Source organism: Acanthochromis polyacanthus, chromosome 14, assembly GCF_021347895.1.
Source record: "Acanthochromis polyacanthus isolate Apoly-LR-REF ecotype Palm Island chromosome 14, KAUST_Apoly_ChrSc, whole genome shotgun sequence".
In the NCBI taxonomy this organism is placed as follows: domain Eukaryota; kingdom Metazoa; phylum Chordata; class Actinopteri; family Pomacentridae; genus Acanthochromis; species Acanthochromis polyacanthus.
This window is the reverse complement of record NC_067126.1, coordinates 13,445,328-13,468,951: the sequence shown is the minus strand read 5'-3', so window position 1 is coordinate 13,468,951 and position 23,624 is coordinate 13,445,328. Positions and strand designations below refer to the sequence as shown.

The following is a 23,624-nucleotide window of genomic DNA, read 5'->3' as shown; positions in this document are numbered from 1 at the left end:
CAAATATCTACATAATAGAAGGAGTTTGAAAAAGTTGTTTTTCTGATTGTTTTTGTTTGCATGCAGATAAAAGGAGGAAAATGTTCCTTTGCTTTAGTTGTTATTGCTTTCACTCCATTACACCGCTAAAGAGGTTCTAGATTACTTCATAGCTTTACTATTATGCATCCTCTGCCTTCAGATAGAGCACTTGTCAATTTTAAGCAGCACTTGGTGGATTTCCAGGGTTACTTGAAGTGACTTGAAGAAGGAATACCACATCAAACCAAAGCTAAGGATAAGGCTTCTGACTCTAGGCCTATTGTCAAATTGAAAGGGAAAACTGAAGAAAACGAACACGTGAACATGCCTAGCGCCTGCAGTTTTTGCTTTTCCTATCCTTGTTCCAGTCATCTCCAGTTTTTGACATGAACACAATATAGCAGGCATGATTAAGCTGCAAATCTCGCATTTTTTTAAGTGTTCCAAGGCACTAAGAATACTGCAGTTAATTAACCCTCCACCTACACATGAAACATAATAATTTATACCGCAGAACTGAAAGGCCTTGACAGGCAATTTGTGTATAGCTTCCTAAATTAGTGCGCAAACCAATAGGACATTACACACCTTAGAAATTCTTGCATTGGAGTTGCACATAGAGAATAAGCAGCAATTAGTGCTGCTATGGGGGCTGTGGATGTTGAAGATGTTTTTGATTCAAATATTTTTATCCCTGTCATTCACTCGGGGAGGGGGCCGCAGGCTATGCAAACAGGAGATGGGTTTATTTCCGATGAGTTTTTACTGTCTCGGCTGGCCCACATGGAACACTTCAAAGGATCTTAATTTGGATCAAATGTAATGACATTTTGACATTCATCACTTACTAAGCCAGAATACATTTTACATTTAATAACTTTGATAGTCCACCTTTCTTCATTATGGACTTCCCTGACAGGTTGGTGCAGAGTATGATTAAGCAAAAAGCATCAGATCCTGCTTTAGAGTCTGCTCCTTGCTGTATCATCTTCCATCTGGTTGGAGTTGGTTAAATGTGAGGTATTGCCTTGGGAGATTAATGAGAACCAAACACCTTCATTGGCACTTGGAAATGTTTTCATCTGGGTGTCACTCTGATTAGTAGTGTGTGTTTGTGTGTATGTATGGCATATGTGGCCTCTTATTGATTCCGCAGCAGCATCAACACCTTCCCACCCCATCTCCACCCCTCCAGCCATGACATCCTCTCTGTCGACTTTCGTCTGTGGAAATAAGAAAGGACAACAAGCTCACACACTGCCAGGCTGGGCAATTTACCAGGTGTAGTGACTGACGGACTCCGGCAGACTTCAGACACTTAGAGCCTGCTCCCTGTCTAGCTCTGTCCTCACAGTCAGGGACGGCATGTTGAGCACAAAATAACCTCTTTCTTTTTCTCTCCTGGCTTTTTTTTTTTCTTGGATCAGCTTATTTTTTTAACACATTTTCCTCTTTTGTTCCCACAGGTGGATGCAGGCTGGATTGGTTTCTGGTCTACTGTTGGTGGTTGTGTGTTTGGAGTAGCAATGGCCAGGTAAGTTTGACTTTTTTTTTAATTGTGTGTCTTCATGAGAAGATTAAGCTGTACTGTGAAACTGCTCAAGCCCATCCACTCTGCTAAGACCACTGATGTGCCATATATCTTCCTTTTAATCGACTTGCTAATTAACATCTCCTGCTAACAAGCTCTTTGGACCAGGGCAACCAATACAGAGCCTTCTTATCCATGTTATTATGTGACTTTCTGTTGAGCTACAATTGCTTTAGAATTACTTAACAAGAAAAGCACTCAGAGAGCACAGTACTCTGCCAAGGCTGCTCAATTGATATATCATTTCCGATGGATGAAATCTTTAATAAAAATTACGTGTTGAGAACAGGCATGTGTTATGCATGTGCACGTTATGCATTCATACCGAATTCCGTGTAAATTACTGTTCTAAAGGTCTGTTGATCAGTTCATCAATTTTGGCAAGCCTTTGTTTTCCCTAGTGTTAAAATAACCTCCAGGCTTTCATTTTGAAGGTGTATTTTTAATGCTACGGGCTTTTATTTTGTACCATCCCAGTGGCACAGGAAGTGTTTATCTAAGAAGCGGTTTCTTGACATGACAAAGATGCTGCCGAAAGGTAGGAAAATTCATGTAAAGATGAAAGAAAACGATTACACACTGTCTAGCAAAGGATGTGTCTAAACTCAGAAGCAGCTAACTGGAATGGGGAGAAGCTCTTACGTTGTTTCCTGAAGAAAGGAATGAAGGGCAGAAAGGTGAATTTGTATTCAAAATAAGACTGACAGCTGAACGTAAATAGAGGCTTTGTGAAACATCAGGAGCTTCTCCATTGTCTGGCTGCTGTTTTCTACATTGCGTGACCTAAATATGTAGTGGGCTGCAGGAATTGATGGCACTCAGAAACACCCCAGAATTTAATTATTTGTTTCCAAATAATAAATCATGGTCATTTTGCAGTAGGATCGCAATCGTGATCATCAGCGGGTAACTGACACAGTGTTCATGTCATGATTACAGCAACGCCGTGCCGGCAGCTATATCTTGCAATGGGAAATCCTAAACAAAGTCATGAATCCAGATTATAAGCCACATCACTGTGAAAGTTTAATGAGGTGGTCCTTGTGTCAATTCTGACCTTTCCTGAAAATTCCATCCAAATCTGATAGACAGACAGACAGACAGACAGACCAACAGATTCACACAAACAAACCTATGCCAATAACAAATAACTCCGCCATTCTTTGGCGGAGTAAAACTACAGTAAATTCAGTGTTACCCTATGCTGGTTCCATACCCCTGACATGGTCCTTGTGTCTCTGATTTTAAATGGCTATTCACTCTGTTTATCATGCTAATACCAGCCAGCTCAGTGAAAACTCAATGGACCCACTGAGCCAGCAAATTAGAAAATGTGCATTTACTGTAACTCCTCATTTACCTTTACAGGCCTTATTCACAGCTGAATGTAGCAAATTTCACATTGTATTCTCAATGTAGAGTGGTCAGAATTAGGTGGTACAAAAATACATATCGTATCACCTCTTGTGATACATTTTTTATTTTTATTTAAACATGCAGGAGCTGTAGACGGATTCCCCCACTAATCTGATGTATCAGAGCCACTACATACTAACTCCTTTTAGTGCCACTTGCTGAGTAAATGAGGGTAGCGTGAATGGAAATTATCTAACTTGAAAAGAAACTGACAGGCAAACGAGGCTTGCGCTAGCCGATCGCCACAGCGCCATTGGCGCATCATTTTGCTGGATGGCGCAGTCATTCTGAACCGTGTGAGCCACAGTGGCGCTCTATTTTTTGTGTAAAAAGCAACAAAAAAGGGTTCGACTTTTTCTTTGAAACACCCGAATGATAATGTAAGAAAAACAAACTTTTTCTCTAGGCAGGCGTCGGAAATGGTCGGAGCCACCCGAATCTTGATCACGCATCCGGGTCATGACCCGCTCTCAGCCAATCACAGAAAAGCATGCTATTTTTACAGCGTGAAATCTCTGAATGGTGTGCCACAAGGCGAGTCATTTGCGATCAGGAAAAGTGAGAAAGAGGAGGTTTTTTGTTGAGTTTATGCTACTGTTGTGTAATATGGTACATAGTGAGGTTTGAAGAATTGGACATAGGAGGAAAAGAAGGTAAATTGGACATGAAATTAATTTTTTATGGGTCAAAAAGTTTTGACCATGAACATGTTTCAGGTACAGGTTTTTAAATGGCCAAATGCATATACTGTATACATGGGAATGTGTCTTCACCCCTGACTGCCTGTTTTTATGAAAAGAACATTGAATTTGGATCTGAAAGTTTAGCAAAATGATATAGACTGTATACCAGCTACGTCCGTATGAACTCTGAGGCCTACCCAAACCTGTCCAAGTTACTGCAGATAGTCCTCACAGTGACAGGGACATCTGTCAACTGTGAAAGAGGAGTGAGTAGGTACACAGCCATAAAATCTTCTGCGAGGAACTGCCTCAAGGTGGAGTCCTTGGACGAGCTTGTTACCCTGTCCCTGGAGGCGCCACCCTACAAGGAATTTCCTTATGACCTGTCATTCAGGATGTGGCGCCTCAACAGGAACAGGAGGGCCTACCACCAGATGCTCAGAGCAGCCGAGGAGGAGTGTAAAAACGATGAAAATAACAACATACATACGTACAGTGCCTTGTGAAAGTATTCGGCCCCCTTGAATTTTTCAACCTTTTGCCACATTTCAGGCTTCAAACATAAAGATATAAAATTTTAATTTTTTGTCAAGAATCAACAACAAATGGGACACAATCATGAAGTGGAACGAAATTTATTGGATATTTTAAACTTTTTTAACAAATAAAAACCTGAAAAGTGGGGCGTGCAATATTATTCGGCCCCCTTGCATTAATACTTTGTAGCGTCACCTTTTGCTGCAATTACAGCTGCAAGTCGCTTGGGGTATGTCTCTATCAGTATTGCACATGGAGAGACTGAAATTCTTGCCCATTCTTCCTTGCAAAACAGCTTGAGCTCAGTGAGGTTGGATGGAGAGCGTTTGTGAACAGCAGTCTTCAGCTCTGCCCACAGATTCTCGATTGGATTCAGGTCTGGACTTTGACTTGGCCATTCTAACACCTGGATACGTTTATTTGTGAACCATTCCATTGTAGATTTGGCTTTATGTTTTGGATCATTGTCCTGTTGGAAGATAAATCTCCGTCCCAGTCTCAGGTCTTTTGCAGACTCCAACAGGTTTTCTTCCAGAATGGTCCTGTATTTGGCTCCATTCATCTTCCCATCAATTTTAACCATCTTCCCTGTCCCTGCTGAAGAAAAGCAGGCCCAAACCATGAGGCTGCCACCACCATGTTTGACAGTGGGGATGGTGTGTTCAGGGTGATGAGCTGTGTTGCTTTTACGTCAAACATATCGGTTTGCATTGTGGCCAAACAGTTCGATTTTGGTTTCATCTGACCAGAGCACCTTCTTCCACATGTTTGGCGTGTCTCCCAGGTGACTTGTGGCAAACTTCAAACGAGACTTTTTATGGATATCTTTGAGAAATGGCTTTCTTCTTGCCGCTCTTCCATAAAGGCCAGATTTGTGCAGTGTACGACTGATTGTTGTCCTATGGACAGACTCTCCCACCTCAGCTGTAGATCTCTGCAGTTCATCCAGAGTGATCATGGGCCTCTTGGCTGCATCTCTGATCAGTCTTCTCCTTGTTCGAGGTGAAAGTTTAGAGGGACGGCCGGGTCTTGGTAGATTTGCAGTGGTCTGATACTCCTTCCATTTCAATATGATTGCTTGCACAGTACTCCTTGAGATGTTTAAAGCTTGGGAAATCTTTTTGTATCCAAATCCGGCTTTAAACTTCTCCACAACAGTATCTCGGACCTGCCTGGTGCGTTCCTTGGTCTTCATGATGCTCTCTGCACTTTAAACAGAACCCTGAGACTATCACAGAGCAGGTGCATTTATACGGAGACTTGATTACACGCAGGTGGATTCTATTTATCATCATCAGTCATTTAGGACAACATTGGATCATTCAGAGATCCTCACTGAACTTCTGGAGTGAGTTTGCTGCACTGAAAGTAAAAGGGCCGAATAATATTGCACACCCCACTTTTCAGTTTTTTATTAGTTAAAAAAGTATAAAATATCCAATAAATTTCATTCCACTTCACAATTGTGTTCCAATTGTTGATTCTTGACAAAAAATAAAATTTTATATCTTTATGTTTGAAGCCTGAAATGTGGCGAAAGGTTGAAAAGTTCAAGGGGGCCGAATACTTTCGCAAGGCACTGTATAAGTAGAAATAAAATAGTTAAAATAGAACTGTTTATTTGAGCATTTTTTACCTCAAAATGCACCAGAATGCAGGAAAATGACTAATTTTTTTTTCCACTATCACTGACACAGAAATTTGTGGCTTTTTGTGGCTCATTGTTATTTTTATGAGTGAGCCACAGTGGCTCTTCATTTCAAATTCCTAGTGCAAGCATAGGCAAAAAAAATATGGCAGAAAGCAATTCAGAGTGCTTAATAAATTAACTGACACATTTTTTTAAAAAGCTTTTTTGTTTTTGCCTTTTTCGGCTTTTATTGATAGGTGCAGTGAGAGACAGACAAGAAGGAGGGAGAAGAGTAGGGGGAGACATGCAGCAAAGGGCCATGGGCAGGAATCGAACCCGGGCAGCTGCGTCGGGGAAGCCCCTGTACATAGGTCACCCGTTCAACCCATTGAGCTATCCGGGTGCCCCTGAACTGACACATTTTTTAAAAATTTTGCAAAAACACATTCTGACACCACAGTCGAAGGAATAAATGCGTAATTCCAGCTTTTTGCTTATTAGGAGTATTTGTGCTTGTTCAGTTACACTATAATTGACACCAGCAAGGATATGCTGTTCATTACATTATTAATAACTAATAAATCTCCAGTAAAGACTAGTGAGTGGAGGCTTGACATGAGTTAAAAGTAGGAATCTGTCTTTTACTCCCCTCATTTCATCTACTCGTGTTTAACATACGATCTTAGCCCAGCGACGTTGCAACAGAACGAGCTGCCATTGATGCTAATGCAACCACCACTTCACTTCCACTGATGGATAGGAAGCTATACTGTGGAGTCTGCAAAAGCACTGGATTCATTCCCAACCCTAACGGATATATGTTTGTCGCAGGCTGAGGCCCAATCAGCACTTCTAGGCAGGCCCAGTGTTTTCTTTAGGTTGTAATCAGGGAATGAGCTCATAACTCGCGCTGTTAGTCAATGGAGCTGTTTGCAGCACAAGATTAAAGTATATGTCGACAGAGCTGTTGAATTATTGGTGTTGATTATATAGACTTCTAGTCAGCAGATTAACTGATTGGTCTTTGTTTCGTTGCAACAGTTGATAGTTAAATGAAATTCCGTATTGGCAATCGTCACTTTTTCTCCATTTGCAGCTGCTGAAACGAGCCAAATGTGGTTGGTGGTGCTGGTTGTAGTTTGGGTTTGTGTCGTTGATGAGTTATGTTTATTTGGTAGCAGCTGCAGAAATGATCATGACAGTGCAGTTCCCTCTGTAACTTTCATTTAAACTCAACAATACTAATGTAACACATCTTAAATTTTCATGCCAAGAATTTTCAACTGTTGGGTTGGGGTGTCTGGGAATTTGCAGAAAACAGACGACGTGTGCACACAGCTGTGTGCAGGCTGTTAGAAACACGAAACAATTAAAGTTGAAATTATGTTGAATAAATATCAAACTGTGATTTCATTATGTCTAATAAACGCTGCTTACCAGGCAGTGTGATGCGCTGCTGCAGTATTAAACATCTCACTATTTTATGATTAAAAAATTGTATTTATCAGCTATTTTTACATTCCTAGTAAGTGATGGCAGATGGCAATAAAAAGTGGTTCACACTTTACTGCCACATAGTCTGTGACTTTGTGACTTTGCTGATTAGTTTTTTTCCAGCTCTGTTTTCTTCACGAACTCTAAAACTTGAGTCCAGCTTTTTGTGAATTTGGGTGTGAAAAATGCCTCCTTTAGATGAAAATCTAGATTTGACATTGCCTAAATGACGACAACGACAAATTTTGAAATGTGAAATTATGACTATTTCAAACTGAATGTTTTTCTAAATACATTATTTATTATCAGGTTTCCAGTACATTAATTGAAAATAATAACTGAAAAGACTATCTTGCAGTAACAAACACAACGACAAATTAAAGCATCATCTGGAAGAGGCGTCAATCTGCCAGTGCCACAGAGCTTGTGCCTTTGCTTTATCCTAGTGCTGTGGCAACAACAGTAAACAAAGAGGCAAAACTATATACAACTGTGCTCTTCTGTCTCCTGTGAGACTTCTCTCCTCCACTCACCTCCTGCACTACTTCTACCTGCGCTCTTATATAATATAATATTGGGAAGTGTTAAATTTGTTCACATCATCACCAATAACACGCAGGTAATGTTAGGAATATTTAAATGTTGCACTTATCATGGTACACATTATCATTTCTATTGACTTGAGGGAATTACATTGCGACAAAAGTCTCAAGAACATTGAGCTTCTATGTAAGGTTACCTGAGTCTCTTCCTCTGGAACCTTTCTCTTCTTGAGAAAATAGTTTAACCCGTTAAACTTCAGTGTACCGCCGGCGGTACACTTACTAATTTGCATAGGAATTTAAAGAATGTCCGAAGGCTGCAAACGCGATTATACAGACACCGATGGAAAGCTTAGATTCTCATGAATCCGCCGGTATAAACCACTTTCAGATGTGATTACCACAGCGGGAAATATAAACACATTTGTCCAACAAAAAACGAATATCCATCCATCCGTTCTCTATACACAGCTTCAACGTACACAGCGCGACTCACATTTGCGGGTTCATTATTAAACACAGATGAAAATATTCCACAAAAAACGGCCATAATCCAACCTTAGACATCCAGACGACACAAGCCAGTAAAATATTTTTTCCAAAACATGTCCTGAAGTCGGTATATAATCCACGAATAGGTCGTTTTCAAGGAAATGCACCTCGCGATGCGCGTCCAATATTCCCTGTACTTCTCGTCATATTTTTTTTTATTTACAAATAGAATATTAGCGATTTTTTTGTACTGAAAATGGCTGGAATTGACTGCAGCTTTTAATATACTCCTCTGAAAATGTGACCAGAAAAGAGTCATGGCAGAAAATTACCTGGGCATGACCTAAGCTAACATTATGTCGTCCTGTTCAAAACGTCTATCTGAAACGTAACGGGTTTCCTCTATCAACAGAAAATGTAATTTTACAGTTAAAAAATAATCTACAACAAAATATTATCTCTCTACTGTATAACCAAAGACTCGACATGCTTTATTGGGTCTAGATTAATCTCTCTTTAACAAGTGTCAATGTTACAAAAATAAAATAAAAATAAGAATCTCTCTGAAATAATGATAATGCGTATCCTGTATTAAACAATGAATAACACATTTATCACGACTCAGGATTTTTTCTGTATCCTAATCCATCTATATTTCGTTTTCACTGGTTTGAAAAAAACTGTATCAAATACAACCTAGTTTAGGTACCTTTCTTTCACCCTTTTCTCTCCCTCTACGTCGGAGTGTTGTCTCTACTCTCTTCGCATTTCACGCGCAGCAGTTAGACAGGCAGGTGTCAGGCAGTGACTCCGGTGTTGGTTTTTCAAAATAAGGGTAGGGTATTTGCAGCGTAGCCTCACATTTCACGAAAAACACCACGTTTTGTGCCGAAATCACATTTAATACAATAATCGTCATTAATATAAACATAAAACAGCATAAAAACAAGGTTAAAAAAAAAATTATTCTGAAGGTGTGGCAGCTTTTATTTTGCCGTGGCGGTGCGCCACAATCAATTACATGTAGAGGAAACCCTGCATTTAACAATAACAAAAAGAAGACAGAGTAAAAAGTCTCTCTGTGTCCTTTATGGCTGTGGTCTGTGACAGAGAAAGAGAGAGAGGAGGGGGTGTTTGTGTGTCATGTGTGTGCATCTTCCATACTGGTCCTGATCAACCTGGTATCAGAGACTGTGTACATAACTCCCTGCAGAAGCAGCGTCAACACCCGGATGACGACGCCACTCCCCCTCTAGCCCTCGGACTCAGACACTCGTGTGACACATAGCGAGTTGCTCTACTGTCACGTAAATCCTTCTGTTCACCCAGCAGAGCTGCTACTGCCGCTTTACCTGTTTTTGTTGGACGGTGTGCGTCTGTGATAACGTAAGTCGGCTCCACATCTCTTTCTTCGCGTTACGTCCGCTGTGATAATGACGTTGTTCAGCTACGGGAGTTGCAGATAGTGCCGACTGCTGTTAGCATGTTCTAGCTCGTGTTATATCATGCACCGTTCTGTGCCAAACGGTTGTGCAAAGCGGTTCTCATTACAGCATGTTGTTTGTGCTGAAACCGGTATGTGTAATTATGTTGCATATGATGTATGCGTGCATGGCTGTTGTGCTGATGTGTCACGTATGTTATAACGGAGCATTGAGCTACCGCAAACTGAACGCCGATAGTTAATCCCGGTCACGTGACCATACGCTGAGGAGCTGTGTTGTTACATAGGTTTCATTCGTGGTCAGAGGGTGACACCTTGTGACCATTTTGTGGTACTGCTTGTGTGTAACACTGCATTTATCTGCCATTCTGTTCCTGTTAATCCTAGAACTTCTTTATTTGCATTTCAGATCATAAACCACACTCCTACAAACTCAGATGTTATAATTAAGGTTCAAGACTGTCAATCTGTTTATTTGGACTGCATTTGGAGGAATAAATACCCATCATTCTGAAACAGAGAAGTTGCTGCGTTTTCTCTGACCGTAAAATTAGGCCAGTGGTGCACAGCCAGACAACACTCACCCACACCGTCTATTACAAGTGGTCCTTCGAGCCGGATCGTGTTCCCCTGCGCCATGGCTACTTCTAAGGAGTTTCAGGATGAACTGCTGACCACAAGTCCCCGCCCCAGCAGGACTCATCGCGTCCCACGGCATCTGGAGGACTTTATTGTTAGCTATCCCCCCAAACAGCATGCACCAATCACAGCGATTGACGAACCAGAGGCAAGAATAGCAGACACTATATTAACCAGAGAGGAACTAGACCTACGATATTCCACTGTCTTACTACATACCCAGAAAGAGAGGATGTGAGATTGGAACAAATGGAAGCTCGTCTCAAGGATGTAACTAAATTGATGAGTGAGCTCCACACAGCAATGGATAATGTTAAACGTATCTCTGCTGCACGGGAGCATGCGTTCGACACATACTATCCTCTTCGACATTCGAGTCTCCCATGCATCACGGATAGTGGAAGAACACCTCGGCCCAGAGGTTCTCTAGTGGACATTAGGTACGAGCATCAACAAGCTCAAGACCTGCAGACGGCTTTGCCACCCTCATCACAGGCAGCTGTCCAATCAGCCCGGCTTTCCCCTACAGAGTTGCTGCCTGCTGCAACTGTACCTTTTCCAGTCCGCCCAGCTTTCCAGCCACCTGTACGGGTGCCCCTGCCTGCACCACAGCTGTCCCAGCTAAACCAGCCTGTTCAACTAGCCCCTCAACCAGTCACATCCGTGCCACAGTCTGTTCAAGCTAAATCACCGTCTCCTCACCTCGTACCACAACAGCCGAGTGTTGCTCCGTATGCTCATCAGACAGCTGCTCCGGAGTGGTCATCACTTAGTTTCCCAACAACCACATACAATCAACCAGGGCTCGGATCAGCTTATACAGCCCCATTGCAACAGCCATCTACATGGTACAGAGCACCTCATCCAGACTCACTACCTGGGCAACTCCCTAAAGCTTCACCACCGCTACAGCCCAGGCCTCAGACCGCTGCTTATCATCCATATCAGACCCCTGTGTATCACCAGTCTCCCGTTCCAGGTCAGGGCCTCCCTTCTGACAGTCCTGCTTCCCTCAACATGATGGAAATGGCCATCGCAGCATCCTATGGCATACCAAAGCCCAAACTGCATTCATTCAGCTCTGGACGGGAAAGTGACTTCATAATGCTGAAACGAGGGCTGGATAGCTTGCTTAGCTCACATAAGCACCTTACTGAGGAGTATAAATACCATATACTGTTGGATCACCTCAAGTTGCCTGCTGCCTACCAAGTAGCAAAACGATATGTGAACGACCCCATGCCATACACCAGTGCTATGCATGCTCTGGAGCAACACTATGGCCAGCCAAGGCAGCTTGTTCAGGGAGAGTTGAAGGCCATTCTAGAAGCACCATCTGTGAAACCAGGCGATGCACACGCATTTCAAGAGTTTTCATCTGCAGTCAACACACTGGTGGGAATGCTGGGCAACATGGGCGGACCTGCACAGTTTGAACTGAGATGCGACTCCCATGTGGACACCCTGCTCAATAAGCTGCCTGGCAATTACAGAGATGGCTTCATCGAGTACTGTCTGATGAGAGGCATCATCTGTAGCGGCAGCGATCAGACCTATACTTTGCCTGACCTTGCCAAGTGGTTGGATATGAAAGCTCAAGTGCTTCAAGTTTCCAGGCGGGCAGCCGAATACAACTCCACTGAGTCCATTCGCATGGGTTCCCGAGATAGTAGACCTGCCAGATCTCAAAGGGTGAAGCCTGCCAATGTTTACCTCAGTAGCAACACCGCGGCAACCAGGCATCCCCAGTCCCATCACCAGCAACCAAAAACTTCTCCTCTTCTCAACCTAAAGGCATCTCAACCGATAGGCAAACGCAGAGAGCGTTTTAAGCCCTACTGCCCGTACTGCTCCACTACTCAGGATCACTACCTCAATGCTTGCCCCGAGTTTGGGAAGTTAACCAAGGAAGAGAAGACAGCCTGGATTACAGATAAAGGGAAATGCTGGAGATGTGGACGTGGCCACACACCAGATAACTGTACTCTGAAAAAACTCTGCTCCACTTGCCATGAGCAACACTTGGATGTACTGCATGACGTTGGTAGTTCCGACAACCCGAGCGTCCTCACAACCAGCACACCAACTAATGTAGCATATTTGGACCAAGCAAGTCACTCAGGCCGTGTACTGCTGAAGGTGGTGCCCGTTCAGCTCCGTAATGGAAAGCGAACGCTGAATACTTATGCTGTGCTAGACGATGGCTCAGAGCGAACCATAATACTGGCTGCGGCTGCCCAACATCTTGATCTACATGGAGTGGAGGAGCCGCTGAACCTGAAGACCATCAGACAAGATGTGGTGAGACTCAAAGGAATGACAGTAACATTGGAGCTGTCAGCCAGTGCTCATCCAAGGGCTCATCACACCATCGGTCGAGCATTCACTGCAGCTGAGCTCCAACTAGCCGAACAGTCTTGCCCTGGCCAGATACTGAAGAAGAAGTACAGTCATCTAAGAGACGTTCCCTTACACCACTTCACTAGAGTACAGCCCATGCTCCTGATCGGCTCTGATTATCCTCACCTGATAACCCCTATTCAGCCAGTAGTCTCAGGACCTACAGGAACACCAGTGGCAGTATGTACGTGACTTGGTTGGGCGGTTCAAGGACCCACTAACTTCCTCCAGCATCCTTCCCGCGACAGCTCTTGCCTTCATGTGTCACTGCCTCCCTCTGACCTGCACCAGCACGTTGAACGGCTGTGGCAGCTTGACACTCTGCCATATCGTAACGAAAAGGAGGTTACGCGATCCAAACAAGATCACCGAGCTCTTGCCATGCTGGAGGAGAAGAGTACCCGAGTCAACATAGACGGAGTGGACAGATACGCCACTCCACTCCTCCGAAAGACATCCACCGCTCCCTTCCATGCACCACCTGCCGCAGTGATGCCTCTTCTCCGAGCAACTGAGCGACAACTGGAAAACAACTCGGCGCTTGCTAATGTGTATAACCATGAAATACACAAGCTCGAAGAATCAGGATATGTGGTGAAAATCACCAGCGAAGAAGCAAACAGTTCTCCAGAATCCTGGTATATTCCCCATCACCTTGTGCACCACAATGGGAAGCCGAGGGTGGTGTTTAACTGTTCATTTCGCCATCTACAGACTGCACTCAACGACAGCCTGCTACTAGGTCCCTCTCTTGGACCACCACTCCTGGGCATCCTGCTCCGATTCCGAGAGCACATGGTGGCAATCAGTGGTGACATTCGTGGAATGTTCCACCAGAACAGGCTCCTCCCACAAGATCGATCCCTCCTTCGTTTTCTATGGCGTGACATGCAAAGAGACAGATCTCCTGACATCTACGAGTGGCATGTATTACCATTCGGAACAGCCTGTAGCCCGTGCTGCGCCATTTATGCTCTTCAGCGTCACGTTAGGGACCACCAGAAAGGAAACGAAGATTTACTGGAACTGGTGCTGTCTTCATTCTATGTCGACAACTGTCTCAGATCGTTCCATTCACCACAACAGGCCAAGGACACTCTCAATAGACTGAGAGCACTCCTCGCCAAGGGAGGATTTGAGATCAGACAGTGGGCATCTAACAAGACAGAGGTGATTTCACACCTCCCTGATGAAGCACGGTCAACAACAAATGAGCTGTGGCTAACTGCAGAAGGTGCTGATCCACGAGAATCTACCCTCGGTCTCCACTGGCATTGCCCGTTGGACACACTGGGATACAAGTATCGGCCCACATCACCTACTCAGCCCACTATGCGAAATGTGTACAGAAAGTTCGCCACGCAGTACGACCCACTCGGCTATATAATCCCCTTTACTACTCGCGCCAAAGTACTAATCCAAGCCCTGTGGATTAAGGAACGCCACTGGGATGACCCCATCATTGATGAGCTCCTCCCTGCGTGGCAGGACTGGGAAAGCGAACTCCCCCAGTTACATCACATCACACTGCCACGGTGCTACGTACCAGCTGAGGCCGACAACGACACTACAGTGATGGACGTCCACATCTTCTGTGACTCATCAGAAAGAGCTTATGGATCCGTAGCCTATCTACGTGCAGAAACTCCTAGTGGACAGGTATATGTCTCCTTCATAATGGCCAGGTCACGAGTGGCACCCAAGCGTCAGTTGTCGATGCCCCGACTGCAACTATGCGCTGCACTCACCGGTGCGCAACTCGCCAAGGTGCTACAGTCTGAGCTGACCCTGCCTATCCAGTCTGTAGTCATGTGGACTGACTCCACCACTGTACTGAGCTGGGTACAGTCAGAGTCCCACCAGTACAAGGTATTTGTAGGGACAAGAGTTGCTGAAATCCAGGAACTGACCAGTGCTAACTCCTGGAGATATGTCCCCTCAGACCAAAACCTTGCAGATGACATTACTCGGGGAAGGACTCTTCATGACCTTGCCCAACCGACTCACTGGAGTCATGGACCATCATTCCTGTATCAGTCCCCAAATGCTTGGCCACCGAACCCGGTGACGCATACTGACAAAACCGAGGAGCTACGGAGCCGGACCTTCTGTGGTACTGTCAGCACCTGTAATGGTGATGAGCCTGACCCAGCAAAGTATCACACCTGGACTGAGCTGATAGACGCCACCTACCGGTTCGAACACGGGGCGGCCGCACCTCCCATGTCTGCCTCAGACTACATTGGGACAGAAACTGCCCTTTTGAGAAGATCGCAAGCAGACAGCTTCCCTGATGAGCTTAAGGCTCTACAACATGGCAGGCCTGTCCACTCCAGCAGCCGCCTAAGTGCACTCGCTCCGGAATATGACCAGCCTTTAGGTCTAATACGAGTTGGTGGCCGATTACGCCAAGCAGAGATGCTACCAGAGGAACATGCTTCACCCCGTTGTCCTCAGCCCAGACCACCCTATCACTCGTCTCTTGGTTAAGGAATATGATAACCGCCTACTTCATGCTGGCCCTGAACGGATCTTTGCAGAAATACGGAGACGTTACTGGATCCTCCGTGGCAGGCAGCTGATCAGAAAACACCAGAGTCACTGCATTGACTGTTGTAAATGGCGGAAAACTCCCTTGACTCCTAAGATGGCTGACTTACCCTCCGCAAGGCTACGCATCAACAAGCCGCCATTCTGGTCCACTGGAGTGGATTACTTCGGGCCTTACACAGTAAAGATTGGACGCAGGCAAGAGAAATGCTGGGGAATCCTATTCAATTCAATTCAATTCAATTTTATTTATATAGCGTCAATTACAGTCAACTCGTCTCAAGACGCTTTACAGAACCCAAATGCCTGACCCCCAGAGCAAGCCCAAAGGCGACAGTGGCAAGGAAAAACACCCTTTTAACAGGGAAGAAACCTCGAGCAGAACCCGGCTCTATATAGGGGGGACCCATCTGCCTGCTGGCCGGGCGGGTTGAGAAGGACAGAAGAGGGCAAGGGGGAGGGATGGGAGAAGAGGGAGGGGTGGGAAAGCACGGAAAACACAACACACATTTGGATACATGCATGACAGGATATGTGACACAGACAAAGTATAAGCTAACATTGAAAACTGACTCATAATTTACTCTTATGATGTACGGCTCTGACATTAAACATACTCCATATATAGCTAGCAGTAAAATTCAAACAGTATGTAAGTTAGCATAACAGTATAGTGAAGGCAATGCAGAGTTGACTGGTGGAAAAAGGGAGTTGGAAGCAGAGGGCTGGAGGAAGGTCAGCAGCAGCATCCCACAGTGGACATGGTGGAGACTGGACCAGCCGGTGGAACATCAACCGCAGATCTGAAGCATCCAGCTCTGGGACCAGGGACACTCGGAGAAATAGCACAGGGGGAAACAGAGTGAATGTACTGCAATAACGGTATACATATTAAATGTAAAGGTAGATAGAGAAGGGCTCAGTGCGTCAAGAAAAGTCCCCCAGCAGCCTAGGCCTATAGCAGCATGACTAGAGGCAGAACGAAGGGACGTCCAAGAAGGAGTCAGCTGTGCAAATGAAGACACAAGCCGAACCCCTGTGGGTCACCCAGTCAGCCCCAACTATAAGATTTGTCAAAAAGGAACGTTTTAAGCCTGGTCTTAAAAATAGAGAGGGTGTCTGCCTCCCGAACCCAAACTGGGAGCAGGTTCCACAGGAGAGGCGCCTGATAACTGAAGGCTCTGCCTCCCATTCTACTTTTAGAAATTCTAGGAACAACAAGTAAGCCTGCAGCTTGAGAGCGAAGAGTTCTACTAGGATAATAAGGTACTATCAGATCTTTAAGATATGATGGAGATTGGTTATTAAGAGCTTTATATGTCAGAAGAAGGATTTTAAATTCTATTCTGGATTTAACAGGAAGCCAGTGAAGAGAAGCAAGTATAGGGGAAATATGATCTCTTTTGCTAACTCCTGTCAGTACTCTCGCAGCAGCGTTTTGGATCAACTGTAGATGTTTGAGAGAACTATTTGGACAACCCGATAATAAGGAATTGCAATAGTCAAGCCTGGAAGTAACAAAAGCATGAACTAATTTTTCTGCATCACTCTGAGACAGAATGTTCCTGGTTTTTACAATATTACGCAGGTGAAAAAAGGAAGTCCTACAGACTTGCTTTATGTGTGAGTTAAAGGACATGTCCTGGTCAAAAATAACTCCAAGATTCCTCACAGTAGTACTGGAGGCCAATGTGATGCCATCCAGAGTAACTATTTGCTTTGAAAGCGAGTTTCTAAGATGTTTGGGGCCAAATACAATGACTTCAGTTTTGTCTGAATTTAGCAGTAGGAAGTTAAAAGTCATCCAGGTTTTAATGTCCTTAAGACAATCTTGCAGTCTAGCTAACTGATCAGTTTCATCTGGCTTCATAGATAAATACAATTGTGTGTCATCTGCATAACAATGGAAGTTAATACAATGCTTCCTAATAATATTGCCTAAAGGAAGCATGTATAATGTGAAAAGTATCGGTCCTAAGACAGAACCCTGAGGAACTCCATGATTAACTTTAGTATGCTCAGAAGAGTTATTGTTGACATGCACAAACTGGAACCTATCTGATAAGTAGGATTTAAACCAGTCCAGTGCTGTCCCTTTAATGCCAATTGAATGTTCTAGACGCTGTAATAAAATGTTGTGGTCGATTGTGTCAAACGCTGCACTAAGATCTAACAAAACAAGTATAGAGACTAGTCCATTATCTGATGCTATGAGAAGGTCATTAGTAACTTTCACTAGAGCTGTTTCTGTGCTATGATGCACTCTGAAGCCTGACTGAAACATTTCAAACAAATTATTCCTTTGTAAGTGTTCACATAATTGATTTGCAACTGTTCTTTCCAGAATTTTAGAGAGAAATGGTAGGTTGGATATCGGTCTATAGTTAGCTAACACATCTGGATCTAAAGTGGGCTTTTTAAGCAAAGGTTTGATGACAGCAACCTTAAAAGCCTGTGGTACATAGCCTGTTACTAGAGAGAGATTAATCAGATCTAACATTGAAGAATTAATTAAAGGTAAAATCTCCTTGAAGAGTCTAGTTGGGATAGGATCTAAAAGACATGTTGATGGTTTGGATGTAGAAACTGTTGAAATTAGTTCAGAGAGACATATAGGAGTGAAGAATTCTAAAGATTCATCAGGTCTAACAGCCAATTCAAAAGCATCTGTGACATTTGTAGGAAGGGCCAGATTAATTTTATCTCTAATCATAACTATTTTATGTGTAAAGAAGCTCATGAAGTTGTTACTGGTTAAAGCTAAAGGAATACAAGGTTCAACAGAGCTCTGACTCTTTGTCAGCCTGGCTACAGTGCTAAAGAGAAACCTAGGGTTGTTCTTGTTCTCATCTATTAAAGATGAATAATAAGTTGTCCTGGCATTACGAAGAGCTTTTTTATAGATTACTAGACTATTTTTCCAAGCCACATACACTTCCTCTGAATTAGTGGAATACCACTTTCTTTCCAGCTTTCGGGATGCCTGCTTTAAAGTCCGCAGCTGGGAATTATACCAAGGAGCAAGTCTTCTCTGAGATATAACTTTCTTTTTTACAGGTGCAACACTATCAAGAGTTGTACGCAGTGAGGCTGAAGCATTATTAACATAATAATCCACTTCTGTGGGGGTAAAATAATAATAATTGCCTTCTGATTTATCAGTAAATGTTGCTGAAGTAAACAGTGAGGGTATTATTTCCTTAAATTTAGATACTGAATTGTCAGACAAACACCTACTGTAATGATATTTGTTCTCAGCTGCTAAACAATCCTTTACTTTAAATTGAAATGTTATCATAAAATGGTCAGAAAGAAGAGGGTTCTGGGGAAATACTGTTAACTCTTCAATTTCTATGCCATAAGTCAGGACAAGGTCAAGAGTGTGATTAAAACTATGAGTTGGTTTATTTACATGTTGAGAAAACCCAATTGAGTCTAATAATGAATTAAAAGCTGTTGTAAGGCTGTCGCTGTCTATGTCAACATGAATGTTAAAGTCACCCACAATAATAACTTTGTCTGAACTGAGCACTAATTCAGATAAAAAGTCTGAGAATTGAGATAAAAACTCAGAATAAGGAGCAGGAGGACGATATATAACAACAAATAAAACTGGTTTCTGAGCTTTCAAATTTGGATGAGAGAGACTAAGAGTGAGATTTTCAAATGAGCTGTAATCAGGTTTAGGTCTCTGGTTCAATTTTAAACTAGAATGGTAGATTGCTGCTACTCCTCCTCCTCGGCCTGTGATTCGAGGAATATGACAGTTAATATGACTAGGGGGAGTTGATTCGTTTAGGCTAACAAATTCTTCCTGCTGCAACCAGGTTTCAGTCAAACAGAACAAATCAATCTGGTGATCAGTTATCAACTCATTTACTAGCAGAGATTTAGACGAGAGAGATCTAATATTTAACAGACCACATTTAATTTTCCTGTCTCTGTGTTCTGTTGAAATAGTGGTATTAATTTTTATTAAATTTTTGTGGTTACTATTTCTTTTGTATATTTTTGATTTGTGTAATTTATTGAATTTTGGTGGTCGGGGGACAGACACAGTCTCAATAAAGTTAACTGAATTACTGGAGGGTGACAGCTGTGAGGAAACTGCAGAGAGGTGTGTAAGACTACAACTCTGCATCCTGGTCTTAACTCTGGGTTGTCATGCTTTAGGAGTACTAATAAAATCAGCCATATTCCTAGAAATGAGAGCTGCACCAGCCAAAGTGGGATGGATGCCGTCTCTCCTAATCAGACCAGGTTTTCCCCAAAAAGAGCTCCAATTATCAATAAAGCCCACGTCGTTTGATGGACACCACATAGACAACCAGCGGCGAAACGACGACATGCGGCTAAACATGTCATCGCTGGTCAGATCAGGCAAGGGTCCAGAGAAAACTACAGAGTCCGACATGGTTTTGGCGAAAGTACACACCGATGCCACGCTAATTTTGGTGACCTCCGATTGGCGTAACCGGGTGTCGTTACCGCCGACGTGAATAACAATCTTACTATATTTACGATTATCTTTAGCCAGCAGTTTCAAATTTGCTTCTATGTCGCCCGCTCTGGCCCCTGGGAGGCATTTAACTATGGTCGCTGGTGTCGCTAGCTTCACGTTTCTGACTATGGAGCTGCCAATGATCAGAGTTGGTTTCTCAGCGGGTGTGTCGCTGAGCGGGGAAAAACGATTAGAAACATGAAGCGGTTTGTGGTGAGCCGGGACAGCAGGCTTGAGTTTAGGACTGTTTTTCCTACGAACTGTCACCCATCCACCCGGCTGTTCGGGCGCTGCTAAGGGACGGCTAACAGATGCTACACTAGCTAAGCTATTGCGGTCCGCACCGGCTAAGGGGGCCTGGCTAGCTGCTAGCGGGTTATTTTCCATGGTGCGGAGCCGCGATTCCAATTCGGAGAGCCTCGCCTCCAGAACTACAAAAAGGCTGCACTTATTACACATATCGTTATCACTAAAGGAGGCAGAGGAATAACTAAACATGTGGCACACTGAGCAGGAGAGGGAGAGAGAGGGAGAGGAAGAGGCAGAAGCAGAAGCCATGCTAACAACACGACACAGTGCTGAAACAGGAAATGACGCAATACGCTCACCGTAACATCAGACGTCGCCGGTAGGAGGAGTTCAATAGTATTCAAATGCCTCACTACAAGATGCGTCCACCTGGACCTGTTTCCGAGTATGGAAGCAGACTCTTTCCTACTAGCTCTACGGCGGTTCGTAGCTAGACGAGGTAAGCCTTACAAACTCCTGTGTGACAGAGGCACCAACTTCCGTGGTGGTGACAGGGAACTCAGAGAATCCCTGGAATCTCTTGAGCCATCACTGCGGCAACAGTTGACGAAGCAAAGCATAGACTTCAAATTCAACCCTCCACTTGCACCTCACTTTAGCGGTGTTTGGGAGAGGGAAATCAAATCAGTCAAGACCTCACTCCAAGTCGTGCTGCAGGGCCAGATCGTGGCTGAAGAGGTGTTAATGACAGTCCTCATCGAGGTGGAGGGCATACTGAACTCCAAACCACTTGGATACGCCTCTTCAGACCTGGCAGACCCCGACCCTATAACGCCCAACCTGCTGCTGATGGGGCGGCGAGATGCATCTCTCCCCCAGGCAGCCTATGGTTCTAGTGACCTCGTCGGACGGCGCCGCTGGCGCCACAGTCAGGTGCTGGCCGACCAGTTCTGGAGTCATTTCACTCGGCAGTATTTTCCCAATCTTCAACCCCGCCAGAAATGGCGGACCTCCACTGGGGACCTTGCAGTAGGACAAGTGGTACTAGTCGTTGACCCACAGCTTCCCCGCGCACTCTGGCCAATTGGGAAGGTCTCAGGTGTACATCCCAGCGCTGACGGAAGGATTCGGTCTGCAGATATTGACATTAAAGGGACTGTTTACACTCGTCCCATCACCAAACTGATACTGCTTCCTAAAGTGTCTGATGACGAGGACAACACTCCTTGACATGGCAGGGACTTTCGGGACTGTCTAATCACATTCATTCTGAAATGAATGTGGGGGCGGCTGTACATAACTCCCTGCAGAAGCAGCGTCAACACCCGGATGACGACACCACTCCCCCTCTAGCCCTCGGACTCAGACACTCGTGTGACTCATAGCTAGTTGCTCTACTGTCACGTAAATCCTTCTGTTCACCCAGCAGAGCTGCTACTGCCGCTTTACCGGTTTTTGTTGGACGGTGTGCGTCTGTGATAACGTAAGTCGGCTCCACATCTCTTTCTTCGCGTTACGTCCGCTGTGATAATGACGTTGTTCAGCTACGGGAGTTGCAGATAGTGCCGACTGCTGTTAGCATGTTCTAGCTCGTGTTGTATCATGCACCGTTCTGTGCCAAACGGTTGTGCAAAGCTGTTCTCATTACAGCATGTTGTTTGTGCTGAAACCGGTATGTGTAATTATGTTGCATATGATGTATGCGTGCATGGCTGTTGTGCTGATGTGTCACGTATGTTATAACGGAGCATTGAGCTACCGCAAACTGAACGCCGATAGTTAATCCCGGTCACGTGACCGTACGCTGAGGAGCTGCGTTGTTACATAGGTTTCATTCGTGGTCAGAGGGTGACACCTTGTGACCATTTTGTGGTACTGCTTGTGTGTAACACTGCATTTATCTGCCATTCTGTTCCTGTTAATCCTAGAACTTCTTTATTTGCATTTCAGATCATAAACCACACACCTACAAACTCAGATGTTATAATTAAGGTTCAAGACTGTCAATCTGTTTATTTGGACTGCATTTGGAGGAATAAATACCCATCATTCTGAAGCAGAGAAGTTGCTGCGTTTTCTCTGACCGTAAAATTAGGCCAGTGGTGCACAGCCAGACAACACTCACCCACACCGTCTATTACAGACTGAGTCCAGATCGTCATTCCGATGATGGTGCATTTATTCACTCCTGTGTAGAAAATTCTGTGTGTTAGGTTGGGAGATCAAAAGTTCAGAATGTCAATCCTGCAGAGGTGTGGTTTTCCTCACATTTGACACTTAATGACTCTCATCAGAGTCTAGTGGAGGTAGGAGGCATCCTGTTGTTTCCAAAATTGCCGTGAGTCGTCTTTTAGTAGTAAACATCCCATCAGCAGATGTTCCATTTGGAGGTGAATTTTGTGTTAGCGGTCTCTTGAAATGGTGTCTTACCAAATTCACAGCTTTGAGAGATGGTCTTTGGATCTTTCAGGCATGTTATTTGGTCGCGGATACGTGAAAATTCGCGTATCGAGGTATCAATTTTGAGACCCAACGTGAATCGCCCAAATTCGATGAGAAAAAAGTATGGGGTGTAAGGGGTATAGGGTTGGATCGCACGTAGTTGTCAACAGTGCGCTGGCAAAAGCACAAGTTGGAAACAACGATTGAAGAGCATTATCGAAAGTTAGATGTAGCTGGAAAAGCGAGGTGCATGGTGTGCGACGATGAGACAAACTACAGCGACAGAGGATGCCAAGCGCTGATGGACCACGTGAAAACGAAAAATCATGCCAGGAAATTGTACGAAAAGCGCTCTAACCACCAAATGCCCAACAATTTTTTCACCCGACGGAGGGAAGAGACGCGACAACAGGACCAAACATACGGGATCAGCAGTGTGTACTTGCAACCATAGACATAATAAAGAGTAGATGCTGCTCGGGCTGCTGCGCAGCGAGAAATACGGCCGCCCTCTTGGTCCGGTCACCCGCTCCACTCAGCGCCGTTTGACAGTGCATTTAATCCATCTGAACTCTGAATATTAAACTGATCTTCACGCGTTTTTATTTTTATTTTTTGCTGCAAATGTCATACATGTAGCTATGATACAGGACAAATGGTTCGGCGTATTTTAATATTCATAGCGGGATTAACAGTAATAGAATATTCTGATATTAAGCTCGACTGTAAACAGGTATTTTGCAAACACTGTAAACACACACACACACACTAATATATGTTAGAGAAGCAGATAATGGCAGTAAAGTCAATTAGCCTATTTTAATAATTTGAAGAGACTATATGATTACGCTATATATACATATATAAACAAAATACTGACTAATGAACACATGTTTCTATATAAAACAATAGATGGAAGTTATATGTCAGAGAAAATGAATATATATAAATCATAGATGGAGTATTAATATAATCAATATATCAGAGAAAATT

The 23,624-nt window shown here is 44.0% G+C and overlaps 1 protein-coding gene across 2 annotated transcripts in view; it reads left to right on the top strand.

The window, feature by feature from the left end:
* The window catches only part of slc49a4 (solute carrier family 49 member 4), a 184,890-nt gene that overhangs the window by 86,180 nt on the left and 75,086 nt on the right, over nt 1–23,624 (top strand). For both annotated transcript variants that reach the window (XM_051958967.1, XM_051958966.1), the window contains exon 6: nt 1,488–1,555. In XM_051958967.1, the coding sequence (XP_051814927.1) occupies nt 1,488–1,555 (68 nt within the window). The remainder of the gene's footprint in view (nt 1–1,487; nt 1,556–23,624) is intronic.